General features: G+C 41.2%; 1 protein-coding gene across 1 annotated transcript in view; it reads left to right on the top strand.

Moving 5' to 3' along the window:
* Window positions 1-6,688: 6,688 nt before the first annotated feature.
* ralylb (RALY RNA binding protein like b) overlaps window positions 6,689-12,122 on the top strand; it is a 42,779-nt gene continuing 37,345 nt past the window's right edge. The window contains exon 1 of the mRNA XM_071895492.1: window positions 6,689-6,944. Coding sequence (XP_071751593.1) covers window positions 6,689-6,944 — 256 coding nt within the window. The remainder of the gene's footprint in view (window positions 6,945-12,122) is intronic.

Here is a 12,122-nt window from a genome sequence, read left to right as displayed (position 1 = left end):
GGAGCGCAGCACAGCACTCACAAATGCATATAAATAAGAAATATCCTTCTGCAAACTGTTAATTGTGAGGAGCTGACGAGATCAAATAAAGCATTCCCTACTCTGATCTGAAAAAAAGCATGTTCCCACTATTAGGATGTTTCGGATGCCAAGCGTACTGTAGGCTATGCTATGTGTTTTCAGTATAGTGAAACAACTCATTATCTTTAAAGTGTGGATTATTGCTCCTAATGAAGAGTTGGGACTTTGTTTTACCCCTCCTGTGGAGTAGATGTTAACAAATGCTAATTTGCCCCCATTAAAAATTTGTCCCATCTGCAGCTGCAACTTGGAGTGCTAATGATGACACATCCCGATTTAATGAGGGAAGTAGAGCGGTCAATGGGCAAATACATCAGACCCATCATATGAGAGCGTACTCTTACAGTGTCATAGCATGTTTCAACACTTTGAGACTTAAATGTCATCTTAAGTATTTTTTTTACCGTTTCTACCTCTGGTTTTAATACAGGTTGATAGTTAACGCTGTTCGTTAGTTATTGTTAGTTAAAGTTACACTAGGCAAGATTTTTCTGTAAAAATACACCTGTCTTGTCAGCCTAAAACAAAGTGGAGCTGCAATAGAGAAGAGCGTCCCATACCCACTAATTGAGTCCCAGTAGATTCGCTCTATTTGCCCAAATTAAATTCTGGTGTCGGTGTGGTCACTTCTCTGCCCACAGGAAGTGACAAATCCAAACTTAAAAGTGAAACACAAACTGTCTCCTAAACAGCAGTGAGCAGCGCCCCGTCCAGAGAAAGCTGGACTCACCAACGTTAGATCTTTTCCTCTCTCGTCTCTTTGGTTTCCTTTGGTATAAAGCATCACAGACCGGCCGGGTTGGTAAACATGAGCGAGCTGTGTGCAGTTTACTGACCACAGCTTACAGGATTTCTGGGTATTGAAGTTCAAATTTGTACCTCTCGCTGCCGTTTGGAGCCACCAACATGAGAAGTTGTCCGGTAGCTTTAAAAGTTCTAGTTATATTGCTGGTATCAACTGCCCAAATGACTGTATTCTATATATAGCAGGTGACATATGAACATAATACTGTATCAGAGGCTGTAGGGCAGTCAGGTGTGATGAAGCCCCGGACAAACGAGAGCAGCAGTGTGTTTAACGTCTCACAGATAAAGTTTAAAAAGTGGAAAGTGAATAAGGAATCTGTTGTCATGTAACTTTACTGGGAATGAACATGAAACCGTGTTATGCCCTAAGTGTCTTTAAGTCTATTTTGCGCTAAATAGAGTTATGACTGATGTTTTCATCAACACCCTAATTGTATTTGCTAACTAAGGAACAGATGTTGTTTGTCTAGCTTCCCATTTTAAGGAGACAGGAATTTCCCACTGTACCGTGAAGAGAGAGCTTTTTATATCCTGTGGAGCTGTGTTTCATAGTGCAGAGGAGGCTTTCAAAACAACCATGCAGAGTGGGTTTCGAATCATATCACACCCCGGTGCTATCCTTACCAATCAAGTTGGATTAAGAGCAGACTGAGATTGATCTATTCTGTGTTCTCCGCCTCACTGTGTTTGACCAGATTAGTTTCAACACCACGCAGCTGTATACCACCAAAGAAAGAAATTAAATCTCATCATTGCAACTGAAGTGTTCCCCTTTCCATCACAAACAATAGCCTCCTCCTGGATAACAAATCCTCCTTGCATACCGTGTCCGCCATGCTCCAGCACACATGGGTGTCTCCCACCTCATCTTTCCATTTTCCCTGCTGCAAGTGAACGGGGCCCAAATGAGAGATGGCTCCATTTGCATCACAGCTAATTGCATCGCTGCTCCAGGCATTCCAACAGTCAATGAATTTTCTGGGAAAAGATTGAAAGAAAGGAAGGAAAAAAAACAAAACGTGGCAGCTACAACGCATTGCCATTTTCTGTAGTGAAATGAGGTTTGCTGCAGGTAAGAGGGACAGGCCCTGCTGAGAAAGGCTGAGGCAGTGAGTTGCTCTGAGATGTATGAGCTACTCAGACTGCTGCAGTGTCGACTCGTGACAGAAAACACTCTCAACCCATTACAGGTGGGAGTAGTGCAGCTTTACCAGTGACATATGACAAAGCCTTCATCATAAGACCATAAATAAACCATTTTCAATTTAAATACTGCACATCGCCATTTGAAGGCTGATGGGAGCAACCTGTTTGATGTTGCTCTCCGGGAGTCCCACTACTGTTGGAGCATGCTAAATGGATGAAATTGTAGCCGTCTACTTACTGTTTTGGCTCGGAAACTGAACTTCACTCCAGCCCTACACTGGGTGTTCTGCCCTGCAAAGCCAAAGGGCAGAAGCAGCGTGAGTAGAGAAAGTGAGAAATATGAAGTTTAGCTTTCATCCTGACAAAAGTGCTGTTACAGAAGTGGAATGTACTGTATATCATTTAATAGCCGTTAGAGGCATAATTTGACATGTTGACATCAAATCTAAATCTAGTCTTGGCCTTTTACCTTCACACAAAAAGTAGTGACTGCTGTTTGTCTTTGTAGATTGGGGACAATTCACGAATGAAGTCAATTCCAATTCAACTGAGGAATTGGAATTTGAAAAAAACCTTCAGGAAACAGAATTGGAATTGAATTGGAATTTCAGACAGTTGAATTTAATTCAATGAAATTCTGTGAAATCCCATGTGTTTTTTTTTGTTTTTTTTTCTTGCCACATATCTGAGAGTTGTATATTATCAATACTGAATATCATAAATGTTAATGGGACCTTTCAGGTAGTATTTGATGCACAACATGTAATCATAATACATACGTTATGATTGAATGTATTTAACTTTAAGTCTTTTATTTGATTCATAATGTTTGATTTATAATATTTAGCGAGTCAAGTCAACCTCTCTTAGAAGTGGAATCTCATGGAATTTAATGGAATTCAATTCTGTTTTCTGTCATTCCAATTCAATTCCAATTCTGTTTCCTTGAGCTGGGTGCAATTCCAATTCAAACTCCAGGAATTGAACTGGAATTTACCATGCATTCTCAATTGAATTCATGATTAGCCCCAGCCCTGGTTTGTAGGGCAGTATAGATGCAGACCTACTGACCACTCTGCACAAAAGTCCTCATGTTATGGCTGGCTGCACCACAGAAAGCCTCTGCAACCTGCATCACAAACAAGAAACACCGGATTACAAATGGAGGGAGTTTGTTTGGTCGTTTTCCATCGCTTTCACAAGCAGAAAGCACTTTTGACACGTTTTAAGACAAGATATAAATGGAAGGGATCTATGAAGCAATTATTCCACTTTTGCAGTACATGGCAACAACACCATTCAAAAAAGGTGTATCGTGCTACCTTTCTTTTTTCTGTTTCACTGAGCAGCTTCTCCAGCCTTTCCACAGCCCGTCAAGCTGCCTTGGCAACAATCAGAGCAGAGTGGCTGAGGCAGGGAGAAGAGAAATGTACAGTGGTGGAGTGCTAGGAAATTACACAAGAAATCAATTCAATGAGTTCCCTCCCTCCCAAAAAAATCTCTATAAATCAGGCAGGTGGCCTCTTCAGACCCAAACGACAACCTTTTAAGAGCCTGTCTACCAAGGCACAATGCATTACACAGCTAGGTAGCACTTCAGTAATATGGCTCTCTCTATACTAAATCCTGTCTGGGCTTTCTTTTTTCAGTCAACCACTATCCCAATACAGCAATACTGTCAACCGACGGTCTTGTTCGTGTCCGAGACGACTTCATATTTTATATTTGCGAGTGATTGACCTTAACTGCACAGCATGTCTTCTTGTAACACGCTGTTTTGATGGACAAGGTTAATGACCTTAGATTACTATTGGCTAGTTTTGAGCATGAGATTGAGATGCTTTTTTGTAGCGCACAATCATATAGGAGCGAAGAGTGCCAGGGCTTTTCTAATACCAGGACATTAAAGATTGTCATTTTAAAAGGAGACATCCACCTTTTGAAAAATGTGACATCTATTCTGATAAAATGATTGCTGGCATGAAAGTAAAGACTTATCTGTCTCCTTTGCTGACAAAATAGCAATATTTTAGCGGGTGTAATCATTTTAAATAGTGAGCAATGAACACCAGGTCATCGTTTTTTCTTCTAAAGTGGACATTTTGCATTTTGGAATGAAACTGTTCATTTGTGCTGTTTCCAGGACGAATGTATAGCACTCAAAATAATTATTTTACCAATTATTCTACCACTTCTGCGTTGTTTCCCCATGTTTCTCTTCATGACTCTATCACTTCACGGGATGAGAAGCTTAATGGAGGCTGTAAATAAAGTAAACAGCAAGGTCAGCAGGAAAAACCGGTGATGGAATAAATTAGTCTCCTGCTCTAAAGAACAACAACAGAGGAGACAACATGAAATATAACAGTAAGGAGCAGTAGAGGAGAAGAAGGGCTCAGTGACCGTAACCCACTTCTGATTTATCTGACGAGAGAGGCAATCTAATGCCCCTCCACTGATTTGTCATGTTCTCTGTGCGCTGTCCACTAACATCAATATGGGTGGGTGTCAGATTGTGGGCTTAAATTACCGTTAGATGGTCATTATGAAGCACATTTGAGTCTGTGTGCATAAATGTGTGTGTGTGCGTGTGTGTGTGTATGTGTGTGTGTGCACATGCGAGAGTGTGTGTGCACCGCATTCATTTTCAGTTCCTGATAAATGTCAAGGCCACTTGAGCGACGGCTAGCAGCAGTTTAGTCCCACATACGCCCACGTGCAGAAAGAAGAAACACAAAAAAAAACGCACAGATGCAAAAACCCACCGGGTCGTGAAGCGCCGCACGTCCGTGTAGTCGGCGTTGAATAGCTATCGGAAAGCGAATAGCGTTGGGTGTGGGTGATGTAATGCTGAAAACATGTGCTATCAAGTGAGAGAATATGTGTTTATCCATGAGTGAGCAGCTGAATGTCTAGCATGATCTCAGTCTCAGGTGTAATGGATGCCTGGCAGAGAATCTCTCCTCTCTAAATCACATGGCTGCTCTCTTATTTCCTGGATGACCGGACAGTTTCCTCCCTCCTCCAGGTACAGAACAAGCGACCTTAAGAGGGAATATCACCGTCACTCAATGGTGAATCTGTCGCCGTATCATGCCATGCAATATTTAGCTTGAGCAAACCCATTACAGAATAGCACTTCACAATAAAACTATGTACTATGTGGTGATGCTGAGGCCATAGAGCGTGCTTGTATGGGCTGTAAGGATCTACAATGCCTCGCAATGGCAAGTTAACTTGGATAAAGGATAATGAATTCCTGTAAAAAAAAAAAAAAAATTAAAAAAAAGCAGTCGTCTGTGAGAGAATGTGTACATGTGCGTGCGTGTGCGTGTGTCTGTATTCCAACAACATCAGTGTTACCTTGGTTACTAATCCTATTTACCGAGGATTGGATCCATTATTCAGATTCTTCGTCTCAAAGCTGAATAGTTGTTATCACTGTGTGTCAGGGACGGAGACGCAGAGGAGAAAAATATTGAATATTCAGTGTTTTCTTCACAATATTAGTGTTTAATGTACTAAGTGTAATCCATTTTGGAATATAAACTATAATGAAAACCTGGAACTCTACACTTATAAAAAATAAATTATGTGCTTGCAGTTTTTTTTTTATCAATAGGTAAATATGTGAGGATCCTTCTCTACAATTGTCTCTTAAACGACTATCTCTTCTGCAAGGGAAAAAAAAAATGTTTTGGAATTAACTATACCGCACAGTCTGTTTGTCAGTAGTAACACATACACCCATACCAGAAAGAGAAAGAACTATTTAAAATTAAACACTCAATTTAAAATTCACAGAAGGATCAGTTATCGTGAAGCAGTAGTGAAGCATCCATCCATCCATCTATCTATCTATCTATCTATCTATCTATCTAATTATCAGTACAATCACATACAAACTGCATATGCCAAAACTTGTATTATTCTATAGTACGCCTCTGCGCCAAACATCACTTCCCTCATCCTGCAGCCAATCATCTTTCATAACAGATAAGATTTAGGTTTGGAAAAGGTCACTTAGAAATGATTGCAGAGGAAGCATACAAAAGCTGAGGCTAATTTACACTGATATCTTGACAACACAAAAAGTCTGAATAAACTGTAACATGAATTACAGCCTACGTTTTCTGTGATCAGTGAAATGGCACACAAAGCATTAGGGATGCAACAATATGGCTATTGAGATAGCAAAGCTTCTCCGTCACATGCTGACAGCTACTGTATTTACTTGCTCACAAAAGCAGAGGAGGCTGCTGCAAAAATTACATAGCTCTCTCCAGGCCTGCCAGTGAGCCATCCAGTGGTAGCATGTCACCCGTGCCAAATTGTGGCTTGGATAAGCCTATGGATGTAATGGCCGCTTGACCGTGGCAGATAAGGTAAAACCTCCAAACTTTAATATGCGTCAGTGAAAGCCCAAGTGTGTAATCGCATTTTAAATGGATGTTTTTAGAGTTACAATCCTATCCCAAAAGCAAACTAAGGTACTAACCCTGTATTTCCTCTAGGAGCAGAATTAGCTGGAGTCGGCCTGGCCAAAGACTCTAAAGCCCTGTACCCATCCTCCCCCCCCACCCCCACCCCCTCCATCCCTCCATCCCTCCCTCCCCTCCCTCTGTCTGTGTCCCAGGAGGGCAACTGGTGGAGAATGACTGGTAAGACTCAGACCAGCAACGTGACCAACAAGAATGACCCGCGCTCCCTCAACTCCAGAGTCTTTATCGGCAACCTCAACACAGCCATCGTCAAGAAGACCGACATAGAGGTCATCTTCGCCAAGTACGGGAAGATAGTGGGTTGCTCCGTGCACAAGGGTTACGCCTTCGTACAGTACATCAGCGAGAGGAACGCCCGCGCCGCTGTGGCGGGAGAGAACGCACGCATCATCGCCGGACAGCCTCTAGGTTAGTCTTCTTCCTTCTTTTCTTTCTCTTGTGTTGTGTGAGGCGTTTCTGCAATTACTCGCACTCCAGATGTCATTAAGATCTCATGAGGGGCCAGTGTGGTGCTGTAGCAGAGATGCGGGCATACTTTAACCTCTGTACTTCAAAAACTTTCCACTTGAAATATAGAATGTTTTGTTAAAGCCTGTTCTTTGCTAGAGGAATGGATTGTCTCTCTTGGGAACATATCATGCCCTGGGCATCTCTCAGACTTTTAGTTTAGAGCCTCCCTTGGCTCTTAAATGCTGAAGTGTCTGTGTTTGTTGTCATGCTGTTTGGGAAAAATTCCCCGCTGAATCCATTAACTGATCCACTACTGAATGTAAGCACAGTTTGATTTTAACATTTACCAGACAGCAACTTGCTAAAGTATGTCAAAGTTCTTGTAACGCACTACTCTGTGTAACAGCAAAGCAGAATATATTAATGGTAGCATGGGATGCGGCTACAGTATGCTGCGCAAGGGCTTATTTTATACTGTGCATTCACTTTGTAATGGATGTTTTTGTGAATGTTGAATGCGAAATGTGTTCTCCACATTTATTTTTTGCCCATTGCTGGGATGGAAAATATTTATAGACCATCTGGAGATGTGATTCACAAGGTACCTGCCTGGATAATTTCAGGAAATTTAGAAAAGTACTGTACAGTTTTCACAAAAACATCTTGAGAAAATCACCTTCTTTTAGGAGCTTTTAAGAGTGGTAGAGCAGGATACAAATCTGCCCTTCCTCTGACCCTTGAAGTTTGAATATACAATTAGTTGTGTTTGTGAATAGCATCATTTTGAGCCTCACCTTGTTCGGAAATTGCATCTGTACAGCAGAGCACATTCTAACTCGCTATCCTCTAGACATCACTGCTTTAATAAGTAGGTACTTAGCCTTAAAATGATCATGTCTTCATGTTTAATGAAGGCGTAATACTGAATATAGGCAAGAGGCTTTGATTCAAACCAGGCTTTGAATTTTGTTTGGTGTTTCAGGGCTAAGAAACATGAGTGTGAGCCAGAGAGTGGAGTGTGCAGACATCTCCGGGTTGCAGTATAAAAAAAATCAATGTGCGATGATCAAAGGGAGTGCTTCATGATGAAAATATTATAATGCGATACTTTATTGATCCCTGTCTTTTAACGCGGGGCCTTTGTACCCAGGTCCTCCAGTTGAAAGACGGTCTGCAAGATGGTTTTTCTAACCATTAGGCCACTCTGCCACTCCATTATGTCTTCAGATGTGTCCACTGGTGAAACAAAGAAAATGTTATATAAGATAATCAATGGGGATGGGACGATACGCTTATCTCACGACACGATTCGATGCGTGACACGGGGTTCACGATTCAATACAACTACGATACGATGACAACAAAGTCTGACTGTGCAGAATTATGTTTATTTCTGAGCCACAAAAGCCACTTTCTAGCAATGGCACTGGCTTGCTAGAATGTAAACAACAATTTAAAAATGTCATTACAAAGTACAAATGATATAATTTCCATGGAGAGCTTGTGAAACTGTGATGGTCAAGCCGTCTCATTTGTGATTACTACAGCAGAATAAAATATAGCTAATATCGCAATTTATTTTTATGCCCCACAATACGTATTGTCACATTTTTGTATTGCGATATATTGAATTTCGATATATCGTCCTATCCCTAATAATCAACACAATGGCTGTAAATAATCTCCATTTAAAGGCCTTGCCCAGTGAAAATAATATTCTCCAGACTGTAAGTAACATCAGCTGTGTGCAGTATGAAAAAGGAATACTTAATGACAGCAGGTACAGAGCAAAAGTAAAGATTTTCCTGTCTCCTCTGTGTCAACAAGGCAGGTTATCTGTGTTCCCTGTTTCTAGACTGCATTTATCACCTGTAACATCAAACCAATAGTCTTACTCGACTGTTCCAACCTCTTCCAAAATCCATCTGGCCCCTGAGCGGCCCGAGTGGTTTCTTCATTTGTTTTCCTGTTGTTCAGCTGATGCTGTGAGTGTTTATGAGGGCCTTTCTGTCTGGACAGGTGTCGAATGTGAGCGCTGCACACAGATAACACAGGACTTTTTCTATTGTAGCTACCAGATGCAAATTGTGCTGTCCCACTATTTTGATCAAAAATGTATGTAGATAGTAATATACACTACCAGTCAAAGGTTTGGACACACTTGATTGAATGCACTATGTTTTTCATTCTCTTAAAGCCATTTTGATCTAAAGGCTTATGCTGAAATGCTTGAAATTTGTTTCTTAGACAAATATAAATAGTGAAGTTGTATGAATTATTGTATGAATTTCTTTCCAAAGCCTTTGCCTTTCCATCAAGGCAAAGGGCGACTACTTTAAATAATCTGAAATATAAGATAGTTTGGATTTGATTTTTGGTCACTGCATAATTCCATTTGTGTTATTTCATAGTTTTGATGTTGTTACTATTATTCTAAAATGTGAAAAATAGTAAAAAATAAAGAAAAATGTGTGTGTGCAGTGTATAACAAGCCTATTTTGTAATAGTAATGACTAGATGATGTTATTCTAGTACATGATTATTGTGCATCACAACTTGCACCTCTATCTTGCGACAAATAGGTCAAGACAGAGAAAGCGTAAAGCAAGTAATGATGAACTCTAATTGCTGATTAATGATGGTTAAGGTGTTTTAGCGCTTTAAGTCTTCCATTAATATGGTATTCTGCATCATGCATGTTTTCATCAGTAAAAGAGCCAAACACACCAGCTGATAAAACCAAATCAGAACCATGACCATCTCCACTCAGAGCCAACACCATCACCAAGCACTCTACCATATCCATAATGATAGTTATCGTGATTTATTTGCGAGTTCTCTGCAAATCATCCGACGCTCTTCTTGCGCACGTCGTGTGTGATTGCTTGTTTTTGGTTGAGAAAGCAAACATAATCGAAAGTATTTTCATTACTCCAGAGTTCATTTCAAACCAACCTTGCTGCGAGGCAATTCTGTTCTCGCGGATATCACTCAATCTACAAGTCATGTGGCGGGAGTATTACTGGGAAATACATCCTTAATTGGCAATTAAGGGGCACCCTCTATCTCATCCTCACAAGCTGACGTTTTTTTTTTCTTTTTTTATGAAGATGGTGGAGAAATGATTCAGGCACATAATGATTTGGAGTTGAGGAATGACCTCCACAAAGGATCTGTCTTCCTGTTCTATAAACTTTCATTAAACTGTTATTACCTGCAAGTTGTTTATGCCTCAAGCCCTCAGATGACACCTGTAGGTGAGCTAATACTGCCGTGTTATTGACAAAATTGCATTCAAATGTGCCAATTCTCCAGCCGCTATTGACCATGTTTGTTGAGCTTATCCACCACTCACATAAAGGGAAACAGAAAATGTTGAGAAGCTTTTCCTGATGCCAGTGGACAGTGGAATAATCATATCACACTGCGACTGCACAGACCCACTACTACTACAACCAACTGGTGATGACTAATCTCTGCACTCGATGATACGTAAAAGTGTCAAAGGTCATAGCCTGTCACCACCGCAGAAGATGAGTCTGTCACTTAGTGTGTGTGTGTGTGTGTGTGTGTGTGTGTGATGTGCATGCATATGGATGAAATACAGCTGATGAATGAGGGCATAAATACTGTAAAAACACAGCTGGCATGCACACAGAGGCGTCCCTCCCTTCTCTGCTGAGTGAAAAATGGATGCTCCATTACCCTATCAAACATGAATAGGAGTTCACGAGATCACATCTAGGATTCGCGAACGGGCGTGCGCCGCCCCGGTTATTAAATAGCGGTACATGCAATGCCATTCTGAATGGGGTAAGAGCTGTATCTCCGCGCAATTCACAGAGTTGCGAGCGTGCTCTCAAAGAAAAATTCTTCTAAAAGCGCTTCACATGAACACACGCCTGTCAAATATTGAGGCTTACAGAGCAAACATGAAGAATCTTTTCTTTTTTCTCCTTTTTTTTTTAATCTTCTGTGTGCAGAGTACAAGAAGTGCAGTTGAAGTTCATTTGAAGTTTATTTGAAGTTTATGTGAAGTTTATTTGAAGTTTATTTGAAGTCTGCATGTTTACTGCTTCAAACATGCCTCTCCTTATCAGCATTTACAAGGCCTTCATTTGTTTCAGATTGAGAAAAATGCATAAAAACTGACCACCCAAGTTTAGTTTTCTAAAAAAGAAAAAAATCACAATAAATCAAATAAATGACCTAGGAGTGTGTTATGGCTATCTGAGGTCAGTTACTCTGTGCTGGCAGAAGGTACATTAGGTGCAAATGTCTCACTCATGTCGCCGAGTGTTTCCTTCCCTCTGGCTAAGAGCTGACTGGGGAAATTCCCCACCGGTGACATGATGATGGCTGGCGTCCACGACACTCAGATGCATCTGAGCAGTTGCCTTAGCGCACCCACAGAGATCTATCTGCTGCATCTCTATGCTCTCACCCTTCACTGGTCTCAGTGGGCTGCCATGGAGACAAAGAGCAACAGACTTTTTGCCCTGAGCCGTCCCAGCATGCATTGAGCCTCCACATCATGTTGGTGCTAAGATGAGGGTCCAAATCCATTTAGCACACCAACAGAATAGTTTATGATTGTTTAATAGTCAAGCATTTCCTGAAGGGTTTGATGTATTTGAACTAAAGGCTTTGTGATACATATTGCTCTTGCCCTGCATGTGGTAAGGTGCATATCTATTTTTTCTTGTTTTTCTTGTGTTTGTTTCAACTGTGTCCTGATGGGGCTCAGTGTGCTGGTGTGTGTCTGCCTGGAGGCAGGAGACGTGTGTGATTGGCAGGTGGTGATTGAAGCTCTGATGGAAAGGCCACTGAAAAAAAAATAACACAACATGTTTTTGTTAGAGAGGCCATATATGAAGAAAGCCTCTGTGCTGCTTGCGAGAGACAGTGAGAGAAGTGGAGAGGCAGAGAGAGAGAAGTAGAAAGGCAGAGAAAGAGGTTAAGAGAAAAGAGAGAGAGAGAGAGAGAGAGAGAGAGAGAGAGAGGCAGCAACATCTCTGGAGAGTCCGTCCAGTAGCAAACATGTCTGATAATCTCCCCTCTGTTGACTCCTGTTGTGAGTTACCCGACCCTCCCAGAAGACATCTGCATTGCCTTCCACCTGGAAGTTTCATGGTG

Source organism: Centroberyx gerrardi, chromosome 22, assembly GCF_048128805.1.
Source record: "Centroberyx gerrardi isolate f3 chromosome 22, fCenGer3.hap1.cur.20231027, whole genome shotgun sequence".
NCBI lineage: Eukaryota > Metazoa > Chordata > Actinopteri > Beryciformes > Berycidae > Centroberyx > Centroberyx gerrardi.
The sequence above is the reverse complement of the archived record's forward strand: the minus strand, read 5'-3'. Positions and strand labels throughout refer to the sequence as shown.